The sequence below is a fragment of the Rattus rattus genome, chromosome 2 (genome assembly GCF_011064425.1).
Source record: "Rattus rattus isolate New Zealand chromosome 2, Rrattus_CSIRO_v1, whole genome shotgun sequence".
Taxonomy (NCBI): Eukaryota; Metazoa; Chordata; class Mammalia; order Rodentia; family Muridae; genus Rattus; species Rattus rattus.
This window is the reverse complement of record NC_046155.1, coordinates 44,648,751-44,668,929: the sequence shown is the minus strand read 5'-3', so window position 1 is coordinate 44,668,929 and position 20,179 is coordinate 44,648,751. Positions and strand designations below refer to the sequence as shown.

Here is a 20,179-nt window from a genome sequence, read left to right as displayed (position 1 = left end):
CACACATGTCACACACACACACACACACACACACACACACACACACACACAGAGAGAGAGAGAGAGAGAGAGAGAGAGAGAGAGAGAGACTAATTTGACTCAAAATAGGAAAGCTTTCTGAGAAGACAACAGTTTATTCAATCACCAGCCAGGGAGAGCAAAGCATTCTGGGAAATACATGCCCTTTGGTAGAAATAGAGCTTCAGGTGTGAGAGGAAGATTGGGGGCCGCTGGGTGGGCTTTATCTTCACAGACAAGACAACAGTTTATTCGATCCCATTAAAAATAAGACGTTCCTGGCAGAGACAAAATACCACACACCAGCCAGGGAGAGCAAAGCATTCTGGGAACTGCATGCCCTTTGGTAGAAACAGAGCTTCAGGTGTGAGAGGATTGGGGGCCGCTGGGTGGGCTTTATCTTCACAGACATGCAATGTGAAGACGTCCATAATGAATCGTGAAGCGAATACAGCAAGCCAGGCAAGAGTGGGTGCTGTGGGATCCCTTGATATCCGAGAACAGACCTGCACCCGAACTTCTGCCGTGAGAGCGTGCAGAGAGACGGAAAGCGCACCCGCAGCTAGGCTGGAGGTGCAGACCTGCAATCCCAGCAGGGGCGTCACGTGTTTCAAGCTAGCCTGGGCTACAGTGAGACTCCGCCTCGGAAAAATAATTGAAACACGGTAAAAAAGAACATACGTGAAACCAACAATCTGTACTTGTGGGGAGCCGGAGAGACGACAGGGGGACTGTCCCCCCTTTGATTCCAAATGACCCGGTATTGCTTGAGTCTGCCTGCTTAGAGAGCTCACACATTGAAACACTTTAAAGAGCTGGAACAATCGTAGTTGCCCTATGAAATGCGTTCTTTACAGCATTTGGGGGAAAATTGGAACAAGGACTGGATATAAGATGCTTTAAATGTCCTTGATCTTAGCCACATATAAAAAGATTCTTGGGGCTGGAGAGATGGCTCAGCAGCTAAGCGCACTGACTGCTCTTCCAGAAGACCCGGGTTCAATTCCCAGCAACCACACGGTGGCTCACAACTGTAACTCAAGTTCCACTGTGTTCAACTCCCACACGCAGACGGATATGCAGGCCAAACGTGAAATGCAATTAAAAAGAAAAAGAAGAATTAATTTTAAGAATTCTTGATTTTCAAAAGAAAGCATGGTATTTCACATGGGGTTCCTAGGCGGGAGCATGATTTGGCCAAGGCTGGAACCAAGCATCTATCTGCTGTGCTGCTGGGTGGGTTTCTCCTGCGGTGCTCTGTGGCCTGATGACAGAAGGCATGAGGTGCCTAGGAGGGTCCAAGACCAGGGCCATGGGTCAGATAAAAGGTCAGACTATGGTTGCCGAAGAGAGTCTAAGCTGTACGGAGAAAAAAAGGGTAAGTCGGGAGGTCCCTGACCATACCACAGTCTATAGTACCAGAGTTAGCTGCTCTCTCTCCCTCTCCCTCCTCCCTCCTCCTCCCTCCTCCTCCCTCCCTCCCTCCCTCCCTCCTCCCTCCCTCCCTCTTCTGAACCTTTTATGTGACTGCCTTGTGCGGGCATCATCTCCTTCATCTTTTCTTTCCTACACAGGGCTTCCCTGTGTATCCCTTGGATATCCTGGAACTCACTCTGTAGATCAGGCTCTGTAGATCTGCCTGCCTCTGCCTCCCAAGAGCCTGGATCAGAGGCGCGCGCGCCCCCACTGCCCCCACTTGTGTATGGACCTTGAAGAGGGGAGGCAGAGGTTCATCTGCTGCAGAAGCAAAGGCCCCGTCATCAACAGACCGTGACTCAAGTCTGGCTAGTTCATTTCTCCCACCCATGATGACTCAGGGACACAGGAATGGCCGGGAAAAAAATCCAAAGTGGGCACAAAGGGGTTGGGAACCCAGAGCACGTAAGATGAGTACTTAGGGCAAGCACATCATCGTCAGACTCCTAGCCTGAATATCCTCGTCCAGAGGACCTTGGCCGCCACGCCCACCTTTCTGCGCACTGGCTCTCTGGCAGTTGCACAGACTCTGGCTAACCTAGCATCCGTCCAAAGAACTCCCGTTACCCTTTCATCTTTAGGGAATCCAGTGTTAGCATCGGCACCTACTGCCAAGAATATTGAGTGGTGTATAAATTGTACCAGATGATGCTAGGCCAAAGATTATCAGAAAGCTGGGAGAAAGAATTATTTGGCTTCGTTAGGTCTGTAGAGTTACAGAGTTACGAGCATTCAGGAATTCCTGAATCCCACGGATACCCAGTAGCCTGTGCCATGTGATGTAAAGCAATTAATTAAACTGTTGCCCTTGGACACCCAAAATAAAGTATTCTCTGAGAGCAAGCTCAATCCAGGCCAGGGCATCTAGTACTGTGCACTTTACAGAAAGTAAAAAACAAGCTAGAATTCTCAGCTCAAACCAACAAATTAAACCCATAGGCAACACTGAAATTTATTTTATCATATTTTATAAGGGCTGGCAGGAAAACAAGTCAATCTCAATGCTGGTCCCCACAGTTCTTGAGCTGAGTTGAACAAACCACAGCCATATAAGGTTAAAATGCTGGCTGGGCAAAGCTAAGCCTTAGGGACAGGGACACTGGACATAAGAGGGACACGCAGAAGCTTTGGGGACATAAGAGGGACATCTAAGGGCTTTGGGGACATAAAAGGGACATCCAGGAGCTTTGGGGACATAAGAGGGACATCCAGGAGCTTTGGGGACTAAGAGGGACATCCAGGAGCTTTGGGGACATAAGAGGGACATCCAGGAGCTTTGGGGACATAAGAGGGACATGCAGAAGTTTTGGGCTGCCTTAAGCCCCAGCTTTTTCTAAATATCTCAAGCGACCCTCACCTTGTTTGACACTGCTCTTTCTTTATTTTATTTTATTTTAAGATTTATTTATTTATTCTATATGAGTACACTTCAGCTGTATTCAGATATACCAGAAGAGGGCATTAGATCTCATTACAGATGGTTGTGAGCCACCATGTGGGTGTTGGGATTTGAACTCAGGACCTCTGGAAGAACAGTCAGTGCTCTTAACCGCTGAGCCATCTCTCCAGCCCCCGGCACTGCTCTTTCTTGTCTGATGCTGTGGTGACTTTTTACGGAGCCACCTTGCCAGGGGATCACATTCCTCCTCAAGCTTCACCCTCTTCCCCAACATTCTTTCCAAATACATGGAAACTCAGGATGCCCTCTGGGGAAGCAAATCAAGAAAGAACAGGCTTCCAAACCAAACCAATCCAGGACTTGAAATCTAGAGGACGTGAGAGTGTCCTCACAAGAAAAGAATGACGCATTTTAACTTTGGCCAAATTTAGCATAAGGAGCATGTTCTGAAGATGCTGGGGTAAGCTGGACAGCAGGGAGAAGCAGACACCTGGCCGAAAACAGGGTTCCCAAACCCCAGTCTACAGAGACCATTCTACTAAAGTGAGTCTCGTCCACTGCCATCGCCGTGACAAAGCACGTTTTAAAGCCTTTAGGAGGGAAACATCTGGGACTCTAAGGACATTGTGGCTGGGTGGTCCATGACCCATGAATACAGGATAAATCCTTGTCTTTACAAGATCTTTGGACTCCTGACATTACAACTGCAAGCCAGGCTGAACCTAGTGAGTTTGGGACAAGGAAGTAGGAAGGAAGATACAAAATCTCTTTGGGATGGACAGAGTCCATTGTGTGAAGTTGATCTGCTACTGTCTATGTTGTGATTCCTGAACGGAGTTTGCAAATGGATCAAGCTGCCGCTGCTGATTCACGGGAACTAAACTTCTGACATCCTGACAACGCAGATTGGATTCGCTCCAAAGAACTGTTTCTAAACAGGTCCACTTGCTCCTTTGCCCTATTAACCTTTTCTTTCTACTACCTCTGGTGGGTGGTGGGCTAGAAGGGAGGTTAGAGCATTTAAAAACCCTTATTAAAAATAAATTAAAAGCCTACAATCTATCCGTCCATCTAGCTAGCTCTGTCTCTGTCTCTCTCTTTGTGGTTACAAGACAGGGCTTCTCTGTGTAGCCCTAGCTGTCTTGGAACTCCTGTAGACCAGGCTGGCCTTGAACTCACAGAGATCCACTTGCCTCTGCCTCCCGAGTGCTGGGATTAAAGGTGTGTGCCCAGGACAGTGATCAGTCACTGTCTCAGGTCAAAGTGTGTTAATGACAAAGCACCGGAGTCCCTCTGGGGCTCAGTCCCTCACCAGGCACTGGTCAAGGCGAAAGCCACACCTGCTCTTCAGGGCTCACAGGTCCTTCCTGTGCCATGAGACATGGTTTTCAGGACATCAGTGCTGAGAGTTGCCACCCAGAAATCTGGGGACTCAGCCGCCACTACCCTTCCTACCTCCAAAGACAGGAGGGCAGAGGTAGAGTAAGTGCTGTCTGAAGAGGAGAAATCAGGTCCAGGTCAGAATGTTGCCTCTTTCCTGGATTCTAGTTGTTCTGAGGGATTGAAAGGGAGGAGCAGGAGGCAGCACAGCATGGGGTGGGGGGTGGGGGAAAGCAGGGGCAGGAAGGAGACACTGAGGGCATTTCTTCTCAAGGGTAAGGGACAACATCTGAAATGTGACAGTCTGGCCCTTGCCCAATCCTGGCTGGGCCAAATGAAGCATTTAGTAAGAGGTCAGGATAAAACCACCCAACTCCATGGGGATCCTTGGGCACTCACCTTGAAATAAGGTCTTAGTTAAGCTCACGTAGAGCTTTTAAGGGCACAGGAGAGGGATGGAGCTTTGAATCCAAGGCAAAGTGTGAATTTCTCCTTTGCTGCAAACCTGGGCTCCTGCACCTTCCATAGCAGGCTGAAGGCTGACTCAAAGGCCCCTGCCCACTTGCTCTCCAAGGTTTGTCTTTATGTGGCTGAGGATGCGGATTGGCATCTGGCTGTGTCTTGGTGTTGCGTGCAAGGTCAGGAGACCTGAGCCTTGAGCTGGAGTCTCTGTCAGGCAACTCCTGTGGTTGAGAGAAAGTGGGGAATGAGTGGATACAGGTATCCCAACTATTTGCACCATGGTTCTGACTGCAGCAGGCCTCTGACAAACCCGGAAGGGTCTGGCACCCTCTGAAGTGCCATGGGAGCCCTGGGACCACCTTTTTTTTTTTTTTTTTTTTTTTTTTTTTTTTTTTCAGAGCTGGGGACCAACCCAGGGCCTTGCACTTCCCTAGGCAAGCGCTCTGCCACTGAGCTAAATCTCAACCCCTCTGGGACCACCTTTGCAATCACGGTCCCCACAATCCTGTGAGCAGAAAGAGAAAGAGAAGGAGGAGCCCACTCTCAGGTGACACCCAAAAATGTAGCAGAGCCCAGAGGGGTGAGAGCTGAGCTCTGTGGTCCAGGGCTGTGGTTGAAAGGACCAGGTTTGATGGAGTTATCCAGCTGTGGCTGCTGTACAGTTAATGTCTCATCTGCTCTGGACATCCTGGTTCTGACAGAGTAGAGGCTCATGGGACTGACTAGTGAGGTCCAAGCTCATGGCTGCCTGGATTCTTGACGTTCTCAGAGTAGCATGTCCAGAGGAATTGATACCAGAGTTCTCCTCTGTCAAGAACAAGTTTATATTCCTTCTCCCAATCATAGGGAAGTAAGATGCGAGAGGCAGGTTTCAAGTTGAGAGCCCATTTCTCACCCGTTTGTGTGTTTCTGTTGAACTGTAATCTGATGTGGGTGTCTCCTGGAGGAACCCACTGTCTGGGGCCTGATGGCTTCTGGATCCTTCTCCTTCATCCTGACTTTTCAACACCTTGGCCACTGCTAGGCAATAGTTAGCCTAAATTAGAAAGGAAAACCTTTCCTTGGCCAGCGTGTTCTTTGGGGTACTACCACCCCACCCCAGTACAGGCACCTCTTTGCAAGAAGATGCTGACTGGAGCCTTGTGGGCACTGGGGTGCTGGTACAACTGGAAGTGACACCTATCTCCCTCTGACAGGCAAACACCAGGCTTCTCTGTGGAGTAGTAGTAGAAACCATTCCAGAGAGAAAAGCTGGAAATTGTTGGGGGGGGGGGTCTTACCCTAAATTAGAGGCTGTGAATCACTTCAGTGGGCATAACCACCCCTTCCACATTAAGCTAGGAGAGAGAACCCAGTCTGTCTCAAAGCCTAGGCTGCTGGAGTCCCAGGAGTATAGAAATATTAGGCTTTTACTTGGAGCTTCTCTGATGCAAACAAGCAAATCGTCCCCTTCTTTTTTTCCCTGTTTATCCCTGGGCAGAGTAATCGCACTGCCTCTGTGCCAGCCAAGCTGGACTGGGAAGAGCTTCCCTTTGAACCTGTGACTGGAAAGAGAAGCCTGAGCCTATGGATACAAAACCATTCCTTTACAAAGCAGGACAGCCTAGAGCTAGCACAGCCAAGCTGGGAACAAGGGAGCAGGTTTTCCTGTGGACAGCAAGTTAAAGGTGAGAAGATGGAGGGAGGGGCCCCTATGCACTTCCTCACGGACCTGTGGGAGTGGCCTCAGAGTCTCAGTGCATTCGGGAATGACCACGTGATCACCTGGGCCACTGGTGCTGGGGAAAGCAGCCCTCATGCATGTGTAGGTTCCATGAACAACGACTCTTAGCAGGAGCAAAGAGATAAATGTATGGGCATAAGTAGACTCCAGTCATCCCGAAAAAGACACGGCAGCAGTGTGTGTATGTGTGTGTATGTGTGTATGTGTGTATGTGTGTGTGTGTATGTGTGTATGTGTGTGTGTATGTGTGTATGTATGTATGTGTGTGTGTATGTGTGTATGTGTGTATGTGTGTGTGTGTGTGCGCACACACACACACACACACACACACACACACACACACACACACGTGGGGGAAGATATATGCAGGTGGTGGGTGGTAGCTTTTGCTTTGCAGCAGCTCTGCCCCTGCTGTTCCTGTGAGCCTCCTAGGGCTGGATGGCTCTTGGTTAAGAAAGAGCCCTTCTCTTGGTTCTCTACCCATTTCCTTCTGGGCCTTTGCTGGATCTTGCCATATAAACTTCCTACACCTCTGGATGTTTGTGAATGAGTGACTAACTGACTAGTCTTAGAGCGCCTGACTAATGCAACCTTTGGATTTGGGGGGCAGAGCTTCAAGCCAGAAATCATCCACTGACTTTTCTCCCCAGAAGGCAAGGACCTGGAAATGGGGGGGCCGGAAGGAGCAAATCCTCTACTTCTTTGACCCCACCCTGTCCCCCCAAGAGTGGAAAATCTGGGTCTGTCCACCCCGAGGCACTGGGAGCCATTCCTGGAGTGCCTGCAAAGAGCCAACACTTTTTTACCAGAGTTATCTCCTTAATCCCCTTGGTAATCCTGAGATGGGTTGGCCCTATAATATACACGAGGAAATTGCAAGCTCCTAAAACTTAATTAACTTGCCCGAGGTTAGACAGCAGAGAAGACAGGCTCAGTGAATAGGCTGATATCCAAAGACACTTAAACTGTTGCCTGGGAGTGAGAAAGGGCTTTAGACCGAGAGCAGGTGCAGGGAAGGGAACTGGGGACCAGGGAACCTTGCAGAGAACAGGGAAAGCAGCAGGTGAGGACGCAAGCATTCTAGAGCGCACATTAAAAGTGTCCCCGCCTTCCATCTCTTTCAGCACTCAAAAGTGAGTGTAGTGGAACTGGAGTAAACAAAGCAAAACCGAGACCATGGTTGCCTGGACAGTTTGAGACCTGAATTAGGGCTCAGGGGGGAAGTCTCAGCCCCTGGATGCAGGCCAGCAGCCACATTAGGTACAGTCAGCCACACCCCGGCTCTCTGTGGCACTGAGTCTGTATTTAACAAGCTCCCTGGTGATTCTCGAACACACTTACATTTGGACGCTGGCCGTGACTATTTGTGGTCAAGTGAACTCACCTTATCCTGTGCATGACAGAGCTCCCTGAGGACGCTGTTCTACCTCCTCTGCTTCCTGCAGAAAGGTAGAAAGGGGAGAGGCCTAGCTCTCTGCTCATACTTTGATTGACACTTACTCATTAGAAGGTTACCACAGGTTGTGGTGGCGCATGCCTTTACTCTTAGCGCTGAGGGGGCAGAAGCAGGCAGATCTCTGTGAATTCGAAATCAGCATGGTGGGGGTTGGGGATTTAGCTCAGTGGTAGAGCGCTTGACTAGCAAGCACAAGGCCCTGGGTTCGGTCCCCAGCTCCGAAAAAAAAAAGAAAAAAAGAAAGAAAAAAAAAAAAAAGAAATCAGCATGGTCTACATAGAGAGTTCTAGAACAGCGAGAGCTATATAGTGAGACCTTGTCTTAAAAAAACCTAAAATAATAACAATAATTATTTCTGCATTATTATTATTATTATTATTATTATTATCATGAAAACCTCTAGCTCCCTCCCTCCCATTCTCACCCTCCTGTTCACATCCACCGCCCTCCACACTGTACCCCAGAGCAGCCTCTCCCACTCAAGCTTTGCATGAGCAGATGGATTTTCCTTCCTGCGTCTCTGTTCTTTTGTCTAATAAAGTATGATTCATTTGCTTCTATTTTTAACTTTCTGCTGGTTTGATCCTCCCATGTGTGAGACCCAGAGGCAGCAGCAGAGGAAGGACTGTGGAAGACAGAACCTCCTTCCAATCCTAGAGGCTCCTGCAAGGAGTCAAACCCAGCTGGAAAAAGCCCAAAGCGTGGGCTCATTTAGGTGGGGAGGGGGGTCTCATGCCTGACAGAGTGGAGGAGCCTATAAGCTCAAGAAGGTGTGTGTGTGTGTGTCTATGTATGTGTTGGTGTGTATATCTGTATATGTGTGTGCTGTGTGGCTGTGTTTGCGCTATGTGTGTTTGTGTATGTATGTATGTATGTGTGTGTATGAGGGTATGTGCATATGTATGTATATATGTGTATGTATGTATGTATATGATGTGTGTGCTGTGTGTGTCTATGTATTGTTTGTCTGTGTATCTGTGTATGTGTGTGTGAGTTTTTGTGTGTGTATGTATGTATGTATGTATGTATGTATGTATGTGTATGAGTGTGTGTTGTGTGTGTCTGTGGATATGAGTGATGTGTGTATTTGTGTATATGAATGTGTGTGTGTGTGTGTGTGTATTCAGCAGACTGGATTAGTCTGGAGGTGAGCTTCCCAGATCTCTAGAGGGCCCAGCTCACTTCTCTATTCGGTGGTCCTTCCAAAAAAGCAAGCCACGACCTCACTCCAATCCTCCGCAATCCACTACACCCCTGCACTTCGTCACCCGACCCAAATATCGTAGCTCCACAGTTAGATGAACTCTGAATGCTGGCGCCCTTGCCTGCCAGCCAAGTACTGTCAGGCAATGTTGTTTAACTTCTCTGGGTGTATGTAAAGAAAAAAATAATATGTCTCATACGATGGTATTTAGGAATGGATAGTATTTTTATATTCTATCCCAGTATCCGGCACATTGCAAGTGCTCCATAATACTAATTTTTAGTACTATTTTTATTGTGTGTGTGTGTGTGTGTGTGTGTGTGCCTGATTCAGAAGAAACTATTCAGAAGCTTAATTCAAAGCTACTCTCTTCGTGTGAGCCTCTCCTCGTGTGACCCCTAGAGGGCGCCCGAAACCCATTTGTCCCGAGTCTCCGAGTTTAAGAACAAGTCTGGTTCCCTTTTAAAAGACAGAAGCCACCTTTGGATCACAAGGTTCCTTCTTCCTCCTTAGGCACATGAAGAAATGTGGTTTCTGAGACCCCAGGGTTAAAAACACAGAGCGGCAGCTCCCAGGACAACCTTCCTTTCGGAGGCACATTGCGGCTGGGACTTTGCACCTGCACCTATCCGCACTTCCCCTCAAACCTCACACAAGGGTCTGGGGCTCGGGCTTCGCAGGAAGTAGTAAAGGACACTGAAAGGTCTTTGCAGGGGTCTTCTGCCAGAATTCAGGGCGGCCTGACATCCTTAAGCCCAACCACGGGACCTTGGGGATTCTTCCTCTCTGGGGCTGCCGAAAGGAAACCTGAAGTCCGGGTTGGAGGAAGTCCCCACCCCCAGGTCCTCCAGAAGAATTGGACCCTCCTCCCTCTGGGCCGGGGGAACAGCAGAGAAGAACTAGAGAGCCTGTGGAACTAGCCAGGCGGTATGGCAGGCGTGAGCTTGTGAGAGGGTAACCACAAGCCCTGACACTGAAGTGTGCTCTCTGTGTGTGCCTGGCGCCACACACTCGCGCCTCCTCTTGTGCAATATTGCACACCCAGGATGTTGTAGGCTGTATACAGGAGTACAGGCTGGGAGCAGAGAGGTGAGCACATTTATGCACGTTCCCCAGCACAAGCGGGGTACCCCTAGTTCTCTATACCTACCTGACTCCTCCTTCCCCACCCTACACCCCTCGTCCAGGTCACACCAGGTTTTCTCTGGGTGAATTGGAAAACCTGTCCTGGCTCCAGCCTGACCATAGCCTGTTCCATCAGAATCCCCACGACCAGGACCCCAGAGGAGAGGAGGTGGGTGGGTACCTGAGGGCCTCTGTGAGCCAAACAGACTAGAAGTAAGGCATGGCCACCTCGGCCAAGCTGGAAAAGTGGTGAGAGCATGTGGGAGGGAGTGAAACCTTTGTGAAGTACAGTAAAATAGGAGTAAGGGAAGCTCGAGGCTGGGAGAAACCTGAGTCTGAGCCCAGGGGCCCTAAGGAAAAGAGTAGCTACCTCCCAGCACTTCACAGCGTGGCTGCCAAATGCCTTAGCCTAGCCGCAGTACCTGCTTGAATGACTCAGAAGCCTACTACCTATAGCAGTGGCTCTCAACCTGCATAGGGTCATGATCCCTTTGGGGGCTACACCACCCTTTCCCTGGAGTCACCTAGGACCATCAGAAAACAGAGATATTTACATTCATAACAGTAGCAATTACAGTTGAAAAGTAGCGATAAAAATAATTTCACAATTTTACTGTTGGGGGTCTCCGCAACGTGAGTAACTGTATCAAAGGGTCACAGCATGAGGAAGGTTAAGAACCACTGACCTATACTGTAACGAACAGGCTATCAAGGGACACTTGGCTATGGCAGGGCACCCTTCATACCCGAAACCTCACAGGGCAGGTACGGTAGGACATCAATGCTCACCCACTGGAAAGCCTGCATGCACAGCCCCCAAGCACAGATCTAGCCGCACAAAGCCTCTATTATTGTTAGCTGGTTGAGCCTGATTTTCTGTGTGTCGCCCACTGTACAACTCGGGGGCTCCTTAGTCCCCAGCCCCTCCTGGATTCCTGGGGCCACAGACTGCACAAAGTCTAAGCCACTGCCCAGGGCTCCACGCTGGGGACTTGGTCATTTCCACTGGCTCACTCGACCCTCAGAAGGAAATAGGCCTCTCTGCCCAGACAGGTTTGTTGGTACTGTTTCCTCTCTCAAAGCCTCAAAACAGATTATTTAGATGATTTCCTCCCGTTTCTGTTTTTTATCTGAAACAGGGTTTCTGGCAGAGATCTGGCAGATCGAAAACAGTGAGTTTCGGGTTTATTTTTTCTTGGAGCGTTTGGCTTTGACCCTCAGTCCCTCCCTCCAGGCTTCAGACCTTCTGCTGCTGAGGGTAGGGTGCTGCAGCTTGGTGTTTGCCTGGCCAGGTCGCCGCCTTCCTAAGTGGTTGCTGCGCTCTGGGAGCGCTCGGTGCACGCGGGATTCACTGAGATTCGGGCCCAACGAATTCCCGACGGAGAGGGAAAAGTACCGCGTTACTTCTCAGCGTCAAGGATCCCAAAACTTCCTGGAGTCTGATACCTTTAGGAAGCCTCACCCAGGACCTGGGAATCCTCAAGCAGTGCCCGGAGAGAGCGAAATCCTGAGCCCGGGAGCAGGCAGGCGTTGTGGATAGCTCATTGGACTTCCTGCACCCGCCACCGCGCTGGGGATGAACCCGGGATAAGATATGCTCTAGTTCCAGACTAGAGAATTTAGCAGAATCAGAGAGCAGCAGGGCTTAAAATTTGCATCTGCTGGCCCAATTCTGAGTGTCAGTACAAAGCTATGAAGACGGAGGAAGTGGGTGCCCAACTTTGCCTTCTGTCTCTTCAAGAGAAGGTGAGCGTGGCTCTGGAGCCATTTTGGGACTTTTATGTTTGGGCTCTGCGACCTCAGAGTTCCTCAGTTGGACAGCCTACGGATTTATCCGGGCCTTCCAGTCAGTAAAGCCTCTCGACACTGTCTAGGATATCCAAAGGCACGGGTCGTGCTCAGAGGACTCTTCTACGTTTCAAAGACACAAATGGAGAGGATGAGGGGAAAGCGGGAAGATTGAGGCGGCGGTCTACAGCTGCAGCACGCGCTGAATTTAGGGGCAGCCAGTCTTCTCCAGGTTAGAAACTTTCACGGCTCTGGGAAGACGCTTCTGGAGTTTGCTTGGTACTGTGTGTTGTGACTTGGAATGAGTGCTCCCGAGAGAATACACTGACCCTCTCTCCCTTGTCTAATACAGAGTTTGCTAAAGTCAGTCGGAGCACCTGTGACCAAGAAAGTCTGCCAGGAGTCCTGGGCTCGGGTTTCCCTTTTACCCAGAACCAAGGGGGCCTTCCTTGGATGGGGGAGTGGAAGAGCAACCTCCCACGTACCCAGATTTTTCCTTGGGCTTTCTGGGGGTGGGTGCTAGGCTCTTTGTCCCTGTATTAGAACCTGCCGTGAGTGCCAACAGCCACAGAACAGTGGCTTTGGTGATATCGGTGTACACAGTTCCGTGGGACTGCTCAGACCCCACCCACGCCAACTTCCCACCTACAAAATTCTCCAAAGAACCGATTCCCTATCTCCTACTGAACTTTGTTCCTAGTGAGCGCTCCAGCTCCCCGACCACCCAGGCCCAAATCAGTTTCTTCTTGTTTTGCAGTTGGTTCAAGAATTAGAGATGAGGGTGTGGGTGTTGTGACCACTGTTCTGGTCTGAGTAATCAAAGGGTCCTTGGAAGGTCACTTTCATAGATTCCTGATAGTCCAGGCTAGTATTGAGAGTCCAGGTAGAGTACTAGAGAAGATTCTGGCTATGATTTTTGACTCAGTGTCCCAGCTTGCTGGGGAGGGAACAGAGCCCCCACACTCCTAACGGAGTCGTTTCCCTGCTCACTCACCTCAGGACCTCAGATACATCTGTGCAACCACTCACACGCAGCCACACACGCTTACCTGCAGGGACAGTCTCCCACCATGATCCACACTTCCTGCAATTACAAACCATCCCACACAAGTAAAAACACAGCACACATGGTTATCCCTCGCAACATAATTACACCTTTACAATTAGAGATGATACACCACCCCAAACACAGATTGACCACAAAACTAGGTTCACAAAGGAAAACTAATGTGTACTTCCACCACATTAATGTAACTTATATACAATTAAAATCACGGGTAATCACAAAACTACCCCAAATGGGCTCATTCTTACATGGACACACACACACACACACACACACACACACACACACACACCACTACTGCAAGCTCACCTTGAAGAGAAACAAAACATTTTTACACTAAAACTGTGAGTGTAATCATGCCTTCAAATCCCATTACAAACTTCCACTCAGTATCACCCCTCTACCACAAAACACACTGCTCTCACTCCCAAAGACACCTATCCCACATTCTCAAACTCCACAGAGCCTGATAATCTTACCCATCCACAAATGCCCCAAATCCAGGTTTGTGAAGCTCCACCTTGTACCAAACCCAAGTAGCTGTAAAGGCCTGGCCTGGCAAGGAGCAGATGGCCCGAGTCCTGATCGGGAGGGTTTTATTATTTTTCCACATAAATTACACAAGCACTTTATAAAATGGTTACACAGAAAACACCTTATAAGTGCATAACTTATAAGTGCATAACTTACCCCCCTCCCCAAACAGGATCTGGAGAAATGGGCTGCATTTGTGTGAAAGCCTGTCTGTGCATACCTGGGTGCCGCTGGGATGTGTGGCGAGGGACCTGACAGGCCAGGTTTAGCTGTTGTGTGTGGGCTGGTGTGTCACTGTGTGACTATGGCCTTGTGTTCGAGTAAGAGGAGGTCCGTGCTGTTTGGGCGAGTCCAAGTGTCACCCTAGACTGTGCCCAACGGCAAGGGTCATTTGTTGTGATCCTGTATGTGCTGTGATGCTCTGCCATCGGCCCCTGCATGTGGCTCTAAGGTGACGCCAGGAGGGACAGTGGTATCACCTCTGTGTGGATGGACCTCCGGGTGTAGGAGGAAAGGAATAGAGAGGTTTCCAGCCTTAGTACGGATGGCTGCCTGGGGATCCCAGAAGCCTTCAGGACCCCACATCCCTTGGGTCTCTCTGTCCCATGTTAAAATCAGAGTAAATTTTATGAAATAGAGAAAAAGAGATTCTGAACAGTTCCAGAGTGAGACAGGATCACGCAGGCTTCTGCCTCTATCTCCACCCTCTTCCACCGAAGACTGGACAGTGTCCTCAGGGATGTGAGGCGGTGCTGGGAGCCTTGCTGAGAAGCCCGTTCCCTTCCTGCGTGCACTCAGAAAAGGTATCGAGAGTTCTGGTTCTCCGGATAGCCCTCAATTGGGCTTGGGTCCTCACTCACAGGCCGAAGCCACGGACGTGACGCTAGTGATTTTGGTGGAGTCGTCAGACCACGGCTGCAGGTTCTGCAGGGCAAAGAGCGACGAGTTGTGCACGCACAGTGGGTCTGCAGGCAGCGGCTGGGCCAGGCTCTTCTGGAAGGCCTCCTGCTGCAGCTGCAAGAGGATGCGGTTCGCCTGCTGCCTCTCGGCCTCACGCTCCTCTGCTGTCTGTCGCCTGCGTTGGAAACAAGCTATTACTAGCCAAGACGCTAACCCTCTTCCTGCGCCTGCGCAGGCCCCAGAGTGCGCTCCCAGGAGGTAGTTCCTTAAGCACCCCTTCAGCTCCTGTGTGGACCCCATTAATGCATTCTTCATTCTTGGGGGTCCTAATTCTGACCCAAAACAAAAACAAGTAAACAAAAAATACCCTTGGAAACCCCAAAAATGAATGGAGCCGAAGTATCCCAGAGGAGCAATGAAAAAGTCCAACGGACCAAAACTCCTGGGCCTCCCCATTAACGCAATAGCCTGCACTCTCAAGGGCATACCATGGATAAACTGGTCCATCCCAAGACCAGATGCTATCCCAAGCCTGAAAGGCTCCAAAAACCGGCCTTTTCCTTCTCACCTCCAGCCTGACCGGGGCCTCAGACCTCCTGCGCCAAATCCTGTGCCCCTAGGCTCTCTCCGGACCCACCAGCTTCCTCCCAGGCGGTCTAGAGGCAGTGACTCACTTATTCCATTTCATGCCGCCCCTCCACCATGTCAACTGAGATCAAACGTCTGTCTCTAAGGTGGACAGACCCTAATGGGAGTCCCCGGGGCCTCCAGAAGCAATTTGTAGGCGATCGATGAAACCGCTTGAAGCTTGCGGCTCTTCCCGAGGCGAGGCGGACGCCGGCCTGCTCGCACAGCGCCTTCCTGACTTTTCCTTGTCTTTCTGTCTCTCATCTTCCCCTTCTTCCTGAATTTTAAATTGCCCAAATGTTTTCCTCCACGCTCTGTCTTACCCCGTGTTTTTTTCACCCCTTCATTTCCTCTGAATTAGAATTTGTTCGAAGTGGAAAATCATGTTTTTAACAATCTGATACCTTCCTTTTCACACAGATTACTGGCTACCTGCATTTCTCCCGCCTTTAAGATATTCTTTAATTATTTATTTCCTTCTAAAAAGGACCATCTTTGTCTCTTTCCTTTGTGTTAAGTTTCTCTCTTCGCCTGTGGCTCGCTTTCTGCGCACCCCCCCCCTCCTTTCCACCAACAGAAGCTTGGAGAGAACCAGAGTCATCCTCCTCTGCGGGCCCAGCTCCTCCTTTCACTAGCTTTCCTAAGGGCTGAAACCACGTTCCCCACCCCTTCCCCAGCCACAGGAATGTTGGTGGGGGACAGACGACTCGCAGGGCCCAGGCTTCCTTTGTGGCCTCGAAGGCGGAATCTCGGGCAGATTCCTCGCCTTCATTCAGAAAAAGAGGAAACTTCAATTCCTTCCTCCCGCTCTAGGCCCGCCCGGAGCGGCGCCGCCGATTTTGCTCGGACTCTTGCCACGCACCTCCCCAGGGTCTGAGCTCAGAGACTCCCAGGAGCATAGGGGGAACCAGAATGCGGACGAGGTGTGTGGCAAGCCTCAAGGGTGCACGAAGGTGTGGGTATGAGCAGAGAATAAAGCTGCTTAGGGTGTGGGATGCCTACTATTCGTGAGAATTGGGGGGAAAGGGGATCAGAAGATGAGGAAGGTCGAGGTGCATGCATTCGGAAAAAATAAAATAAAAGGAGCGTGGTGAGCGCTGTCGTCGGTAGACGACAGAAGGGAAATATCTCTTTCCTTTCTTCCTCCCGCACACCCATCTGCTCCTAATGGATCCTCCCCCTTTCAGTGGGACCCGAGAATCCCCGCCACAGCCGGCGCAGATTGATTTTCCCCTTCCAGGATGGGGGACGACTGCGCAGAGCTCAAGCGCCTGGGGAGGAAGCAGTAAGTAGCGGCAGCCGACGGTCCGGGGCCCCAGACGCTCCGTGGAGAGTCCGGCTGGAGCGCAGAGACCTGGTGCGGCTCCTCCTGTCTGCAAGTCTCAGGGTCAGGGGAGGTTCCACACGGTTAAAGCAGGCCGGGCAATCAAAAAGCCCCTAAAGGACTGACTCCCTGAGTATAGAAGTCTGGATCGCATACTCTCGACTATAGGCCCGTTTGCCTCAGCTGCAGAGACGAGCAGCGTCTACACGGGGTAGACTAAGCTGTCCTAAAAGCCCCGAAGCGTCTCTTAAAACACTGGAAGGATTCTCCAGCCCCGCCAGGCTACTGCCCTTCATTGTTTGTAGTCCCGAGTGACTGTAGGCGCTCATTTGTCTAAAGCGATCGGAAACCAACAAGCAGAGAGAGTGCAACCCAAGAGACGCAGAGAAAGCCGGCTCCGCCGCCACCGCTCCGCCCCGAGAGAGAGCTCACCTCCATTTCGTCCTCCTGTTCTGGAACCAGGTTTTGACTTGCGCATCGGTCATTTTGAGCGCTTTGGCCAGAGCAGCGCGCTCCGCCGAAGCCAAGTACTTCTGGCGATGGAAGCGCTTTTCCAGCTCACAGATCTGCAGGCGTGTGAAGGATGTACGCGGCTTCTTCTTCTTAGGGGGCGTCCGGTTCTGATAGGGGTGACCTATACGGCGTGTTACAGTGAAGGGTGAGAGGGCCACTGGAGCGGGAGACAGACAGACGGCAGAGGCAAGCGGCAGAGCGTCAGGAGGCGTCCCAGGCCCGACACCCCGCGAGTCAGAGCGCAGTGGCTAGACCCCTAAAAGCAAGGCAGTAGTCCACCCGGCAACCCTCCACCTCCAGCCCAGGACCACAAAGGTCTCCCTCCTGCCCGCCAGTCAAGCTGACGCCTCTCCAAGCTGCCACTTCGGAAGTCCTCCTAGCCCGGGGCTTCGGGGATCCCATCCACTTCCCTTTTGGCTCCCCTCTCCCCTACCTAAGGACAGCTAAGCATCCAGTCTCCTCAGTCACTAAACTTAAAAAGGCCACTCCATAATGTACGAGGCCCAGGGTGATCACAGTTCCAGGCTGTAGGGCCTGTTCAGTCTTAGTCACAGCCCCACCGTCACACAGCAGACAGAGCCCCAAACTTCTAAATCTGTTCTCCCACAGAAGGGACTGCACACCTAGGAAAGCTATAGGACATGGGCAACGCGGGACTACAGTCATACACTCTCCTTCAGGCCTGACACTACAGTTGACTGTGACTCCCCAGAGTAGGCCTGTGCCAGAAATCTTTTGTATGGTACACACACAGACACACACACACATACACACACACACACACACAGAGGAGGACAGTGGGCTCATAGTGTGGGTTAAAGCCTGTCGTAGACACTGGCCTGGGCTTAAGTAGATAAGCAGGGGAGTGAGATAGGCTCTGGGTCCCCTCCCACCCTCATGAGAAGACTTAGGTTGTATCACTGAAGCCCCTTGACAAGTGCCCTTCCTAGATGCTCCACAGTGAGGTCAGAGACTCCTTCTATTTCTGCTGTGGCCCCGAAGTTTGGTTAGGGCCTCCAGGGACAGTCTCTTTGCCTGTGCTATCTGTAACAGAAGCTGAGGGGCCGAGGGTAACTTAGGGTAGTGTAGACAGGTTTAGCTGCTGTAGACTGATCTTTTCATTATGAACACACACACACACACACACACACACACACACACACACACACACACACACTTCACATTAAGGCATGAAGCATACTAGGGAGTCCCATTCACAAGCAGCGGCCTAAACCTACTATCTCCCCTCTCTAAGGCCGGTACAGCTAAGTGGGGCCCAATCCTAACAGCTGTGTGTCGGGATTGGGGCCCTGAACCTTCCTGGGCCAGCTCACGGTTTAGGGATCCGAGGACAACTAAAGGCAGCCCGTGGGAAGTGAGCGCCGGGGAAGGAGGATACGCCAGAGCTAGGGCAGAGAGAACCGAAGCCTGGTCAGAGGGAGCTCGGGCTAGCAGCGGGCGGTGCAGAGAGCGGCAGCTGGCCGCCACCGAGTGCACACTCGTCCCGGGAGTTGTCCTCCAGCCAACTCTCTGGGCAGGCGGGTATATTATTCATCCCCGAAAAAAGAGACCCGACCCCTGGGAGGGATACCCAGGAAGAAAAGGAAGATCGGCCCAGCCCTGTGCTCTAAAGAAGCCTGGCGGTTCAGGAAGAGAAGGCTGACTGGCTCTGCTCCTTCACCCGGACTTGGGGCCTTTGCGGCTCTGCAACGACTCGCACCACAACTCAAAGCGCCAAGTATGTGTGTGTGTGGAGTGGGGGACAAGAGGTAGGAGAACCTTTTCTTGTGTCTATTTCTGGGGCTCTTGGCCTCCGTCAGGAAACCGCAGCCAGAACAGAAAAACATTTTTTTGCTCACACGGCGCGCAGAGCCTAGACTGTTGACAGAAGAGGGTCCTGAATCTACAGCTCTCTACCTGACTGGGCCCCGGGATCCCGAGAGAGGACCAAGCTTTGCTTCCACGAATGGGGTCCTAGAGGAGACACAGAAGAACCCAGGCTGCAAGAACTCTTGGAGTTCAGCGATTTTGAGCACATAGAATCCTGGAGGCAGCTGAACTTAGGAAAATGCACGGAGAGGCGCTAGGCGACCTGGCGCTCAGAAAGAGCTTCAAGGAGCCATCAAGCAGGGTAGAGGGTAGCACAGAGCCCGAGCCACGGCCAGGCGGGACGCGCGCGGGCCGGACTCACCTGTGAACCTGTCCTTTGTGTATCTGCGGTTACTCTCCATCCAGGGGAAGGTGAGGCCGGTGAGGTTGTTGACACCCGGCACCGCAGGCACAGAGGGCACAGTAGGCAAGCCGGTGGCCAGGGGCTGGGGATGGGCCACAGCTCCAGCTAGCGGCCTGTGCGCGGGCACCCGGATCACCCCTGCAGCGCTCAGCGCACCGGCGCCACCGGCACCCCCGCCACCGCCGCCGCCTCCCGGACCGGGGCCGCCCGCCAAGGCCATGTTCACGTTGTAGGAGCCGGCCAGTGGGCCCATGCTGCAGGCACCTCCGCCACCGCCCGCCGGGCCACCGGGACCACCCGGGCCACCGGTGCCGTAAGCGCCTGTGCCCCCGGCCCCCGCCCCAGCGGCGGAACCCCCTCCGCCATAAGTGTAGGCGCCTCCGACCAAACAGCCAAGGCCGTATTCTCCGTCCTGGAGGCGCGAAGCGGGCCCCATGCAGCCGCCTTGGTCCGGGCTGTTGAGGATCTGATCGATGCCGAAGCTGATGGGCTCCGGGTGGAGATGGTGCGGACCCAGGTGCTCCATGCTGGCCCCGGCCCCACGCGGGGGCCCGGGCGCGGGCGCTCGCTGCGCTGGACTACCCGGGCAGCGAGTAGGGGCGCGGAGGCAATCGCCGCTCCAGGCTGCGGTGAGACTTGAAGGCGAAGTGCACAGAAGGGCTAAAGTAGGGGGGAGGGGGAGGAGAGAGGGAGAGCTGTATTCTTCCCCTCTCCGGCTTCTCCTTCCCTTCTCCGGCTGCTCGCTCGCTGTTGACTCTGGGACATCAATCACCGGGCGAAAAAGCCCTGAGCGAGCGAGCCTAGCTGTTTCGGCCGGGTCTCTCCATTGGCTGTGCGTGGAGAGGAGCGGGGTGAATGACAGCGCGGGGGAGGGGTTGGGAGGGGGAGAAGGAGGCCAGGAGCCCAGACAGATGCCGGAGCCAGAGACAGAGGGACGGAGATCAGGGCTCT

At 52.0% G+C, this 20,179-nt stretch overlaps 1 protein-coding gene across 1 annotated transcript; it reads right to left on the bottom strand.

Annotated features, from left to right (window-relative positions):
• Positions 1 to 13,676: 13,676 nt before the first annotated feature.
• Tlx1 (T cell leukemia homeobox 1) lies at positions 13,677 to 19,949 on the bottom strand. Its single transcript, XM_032895518.1, has 3 exons — positions 19,187 to 19,949; positions 16,915 to 17,116; positions 13,677 to 14,706 (listed from the first exon to the last, which is right to left on the bottom strand). The coding sequence occupies exons 1-3, from the start codon at positions 19,752 to 19,754 to the stop codon at positions 14,484 to 14,486; spliced, it is 993 nt and encodes a 330-aa protein (XP_032751409.1). The 5' UTR covers positions 19,755 to 19,949; the 3' UTR covers positions 13,677 to 14,483.
• Positions 19,950 to 20,179: the final 230 nt, after the last annotated feature.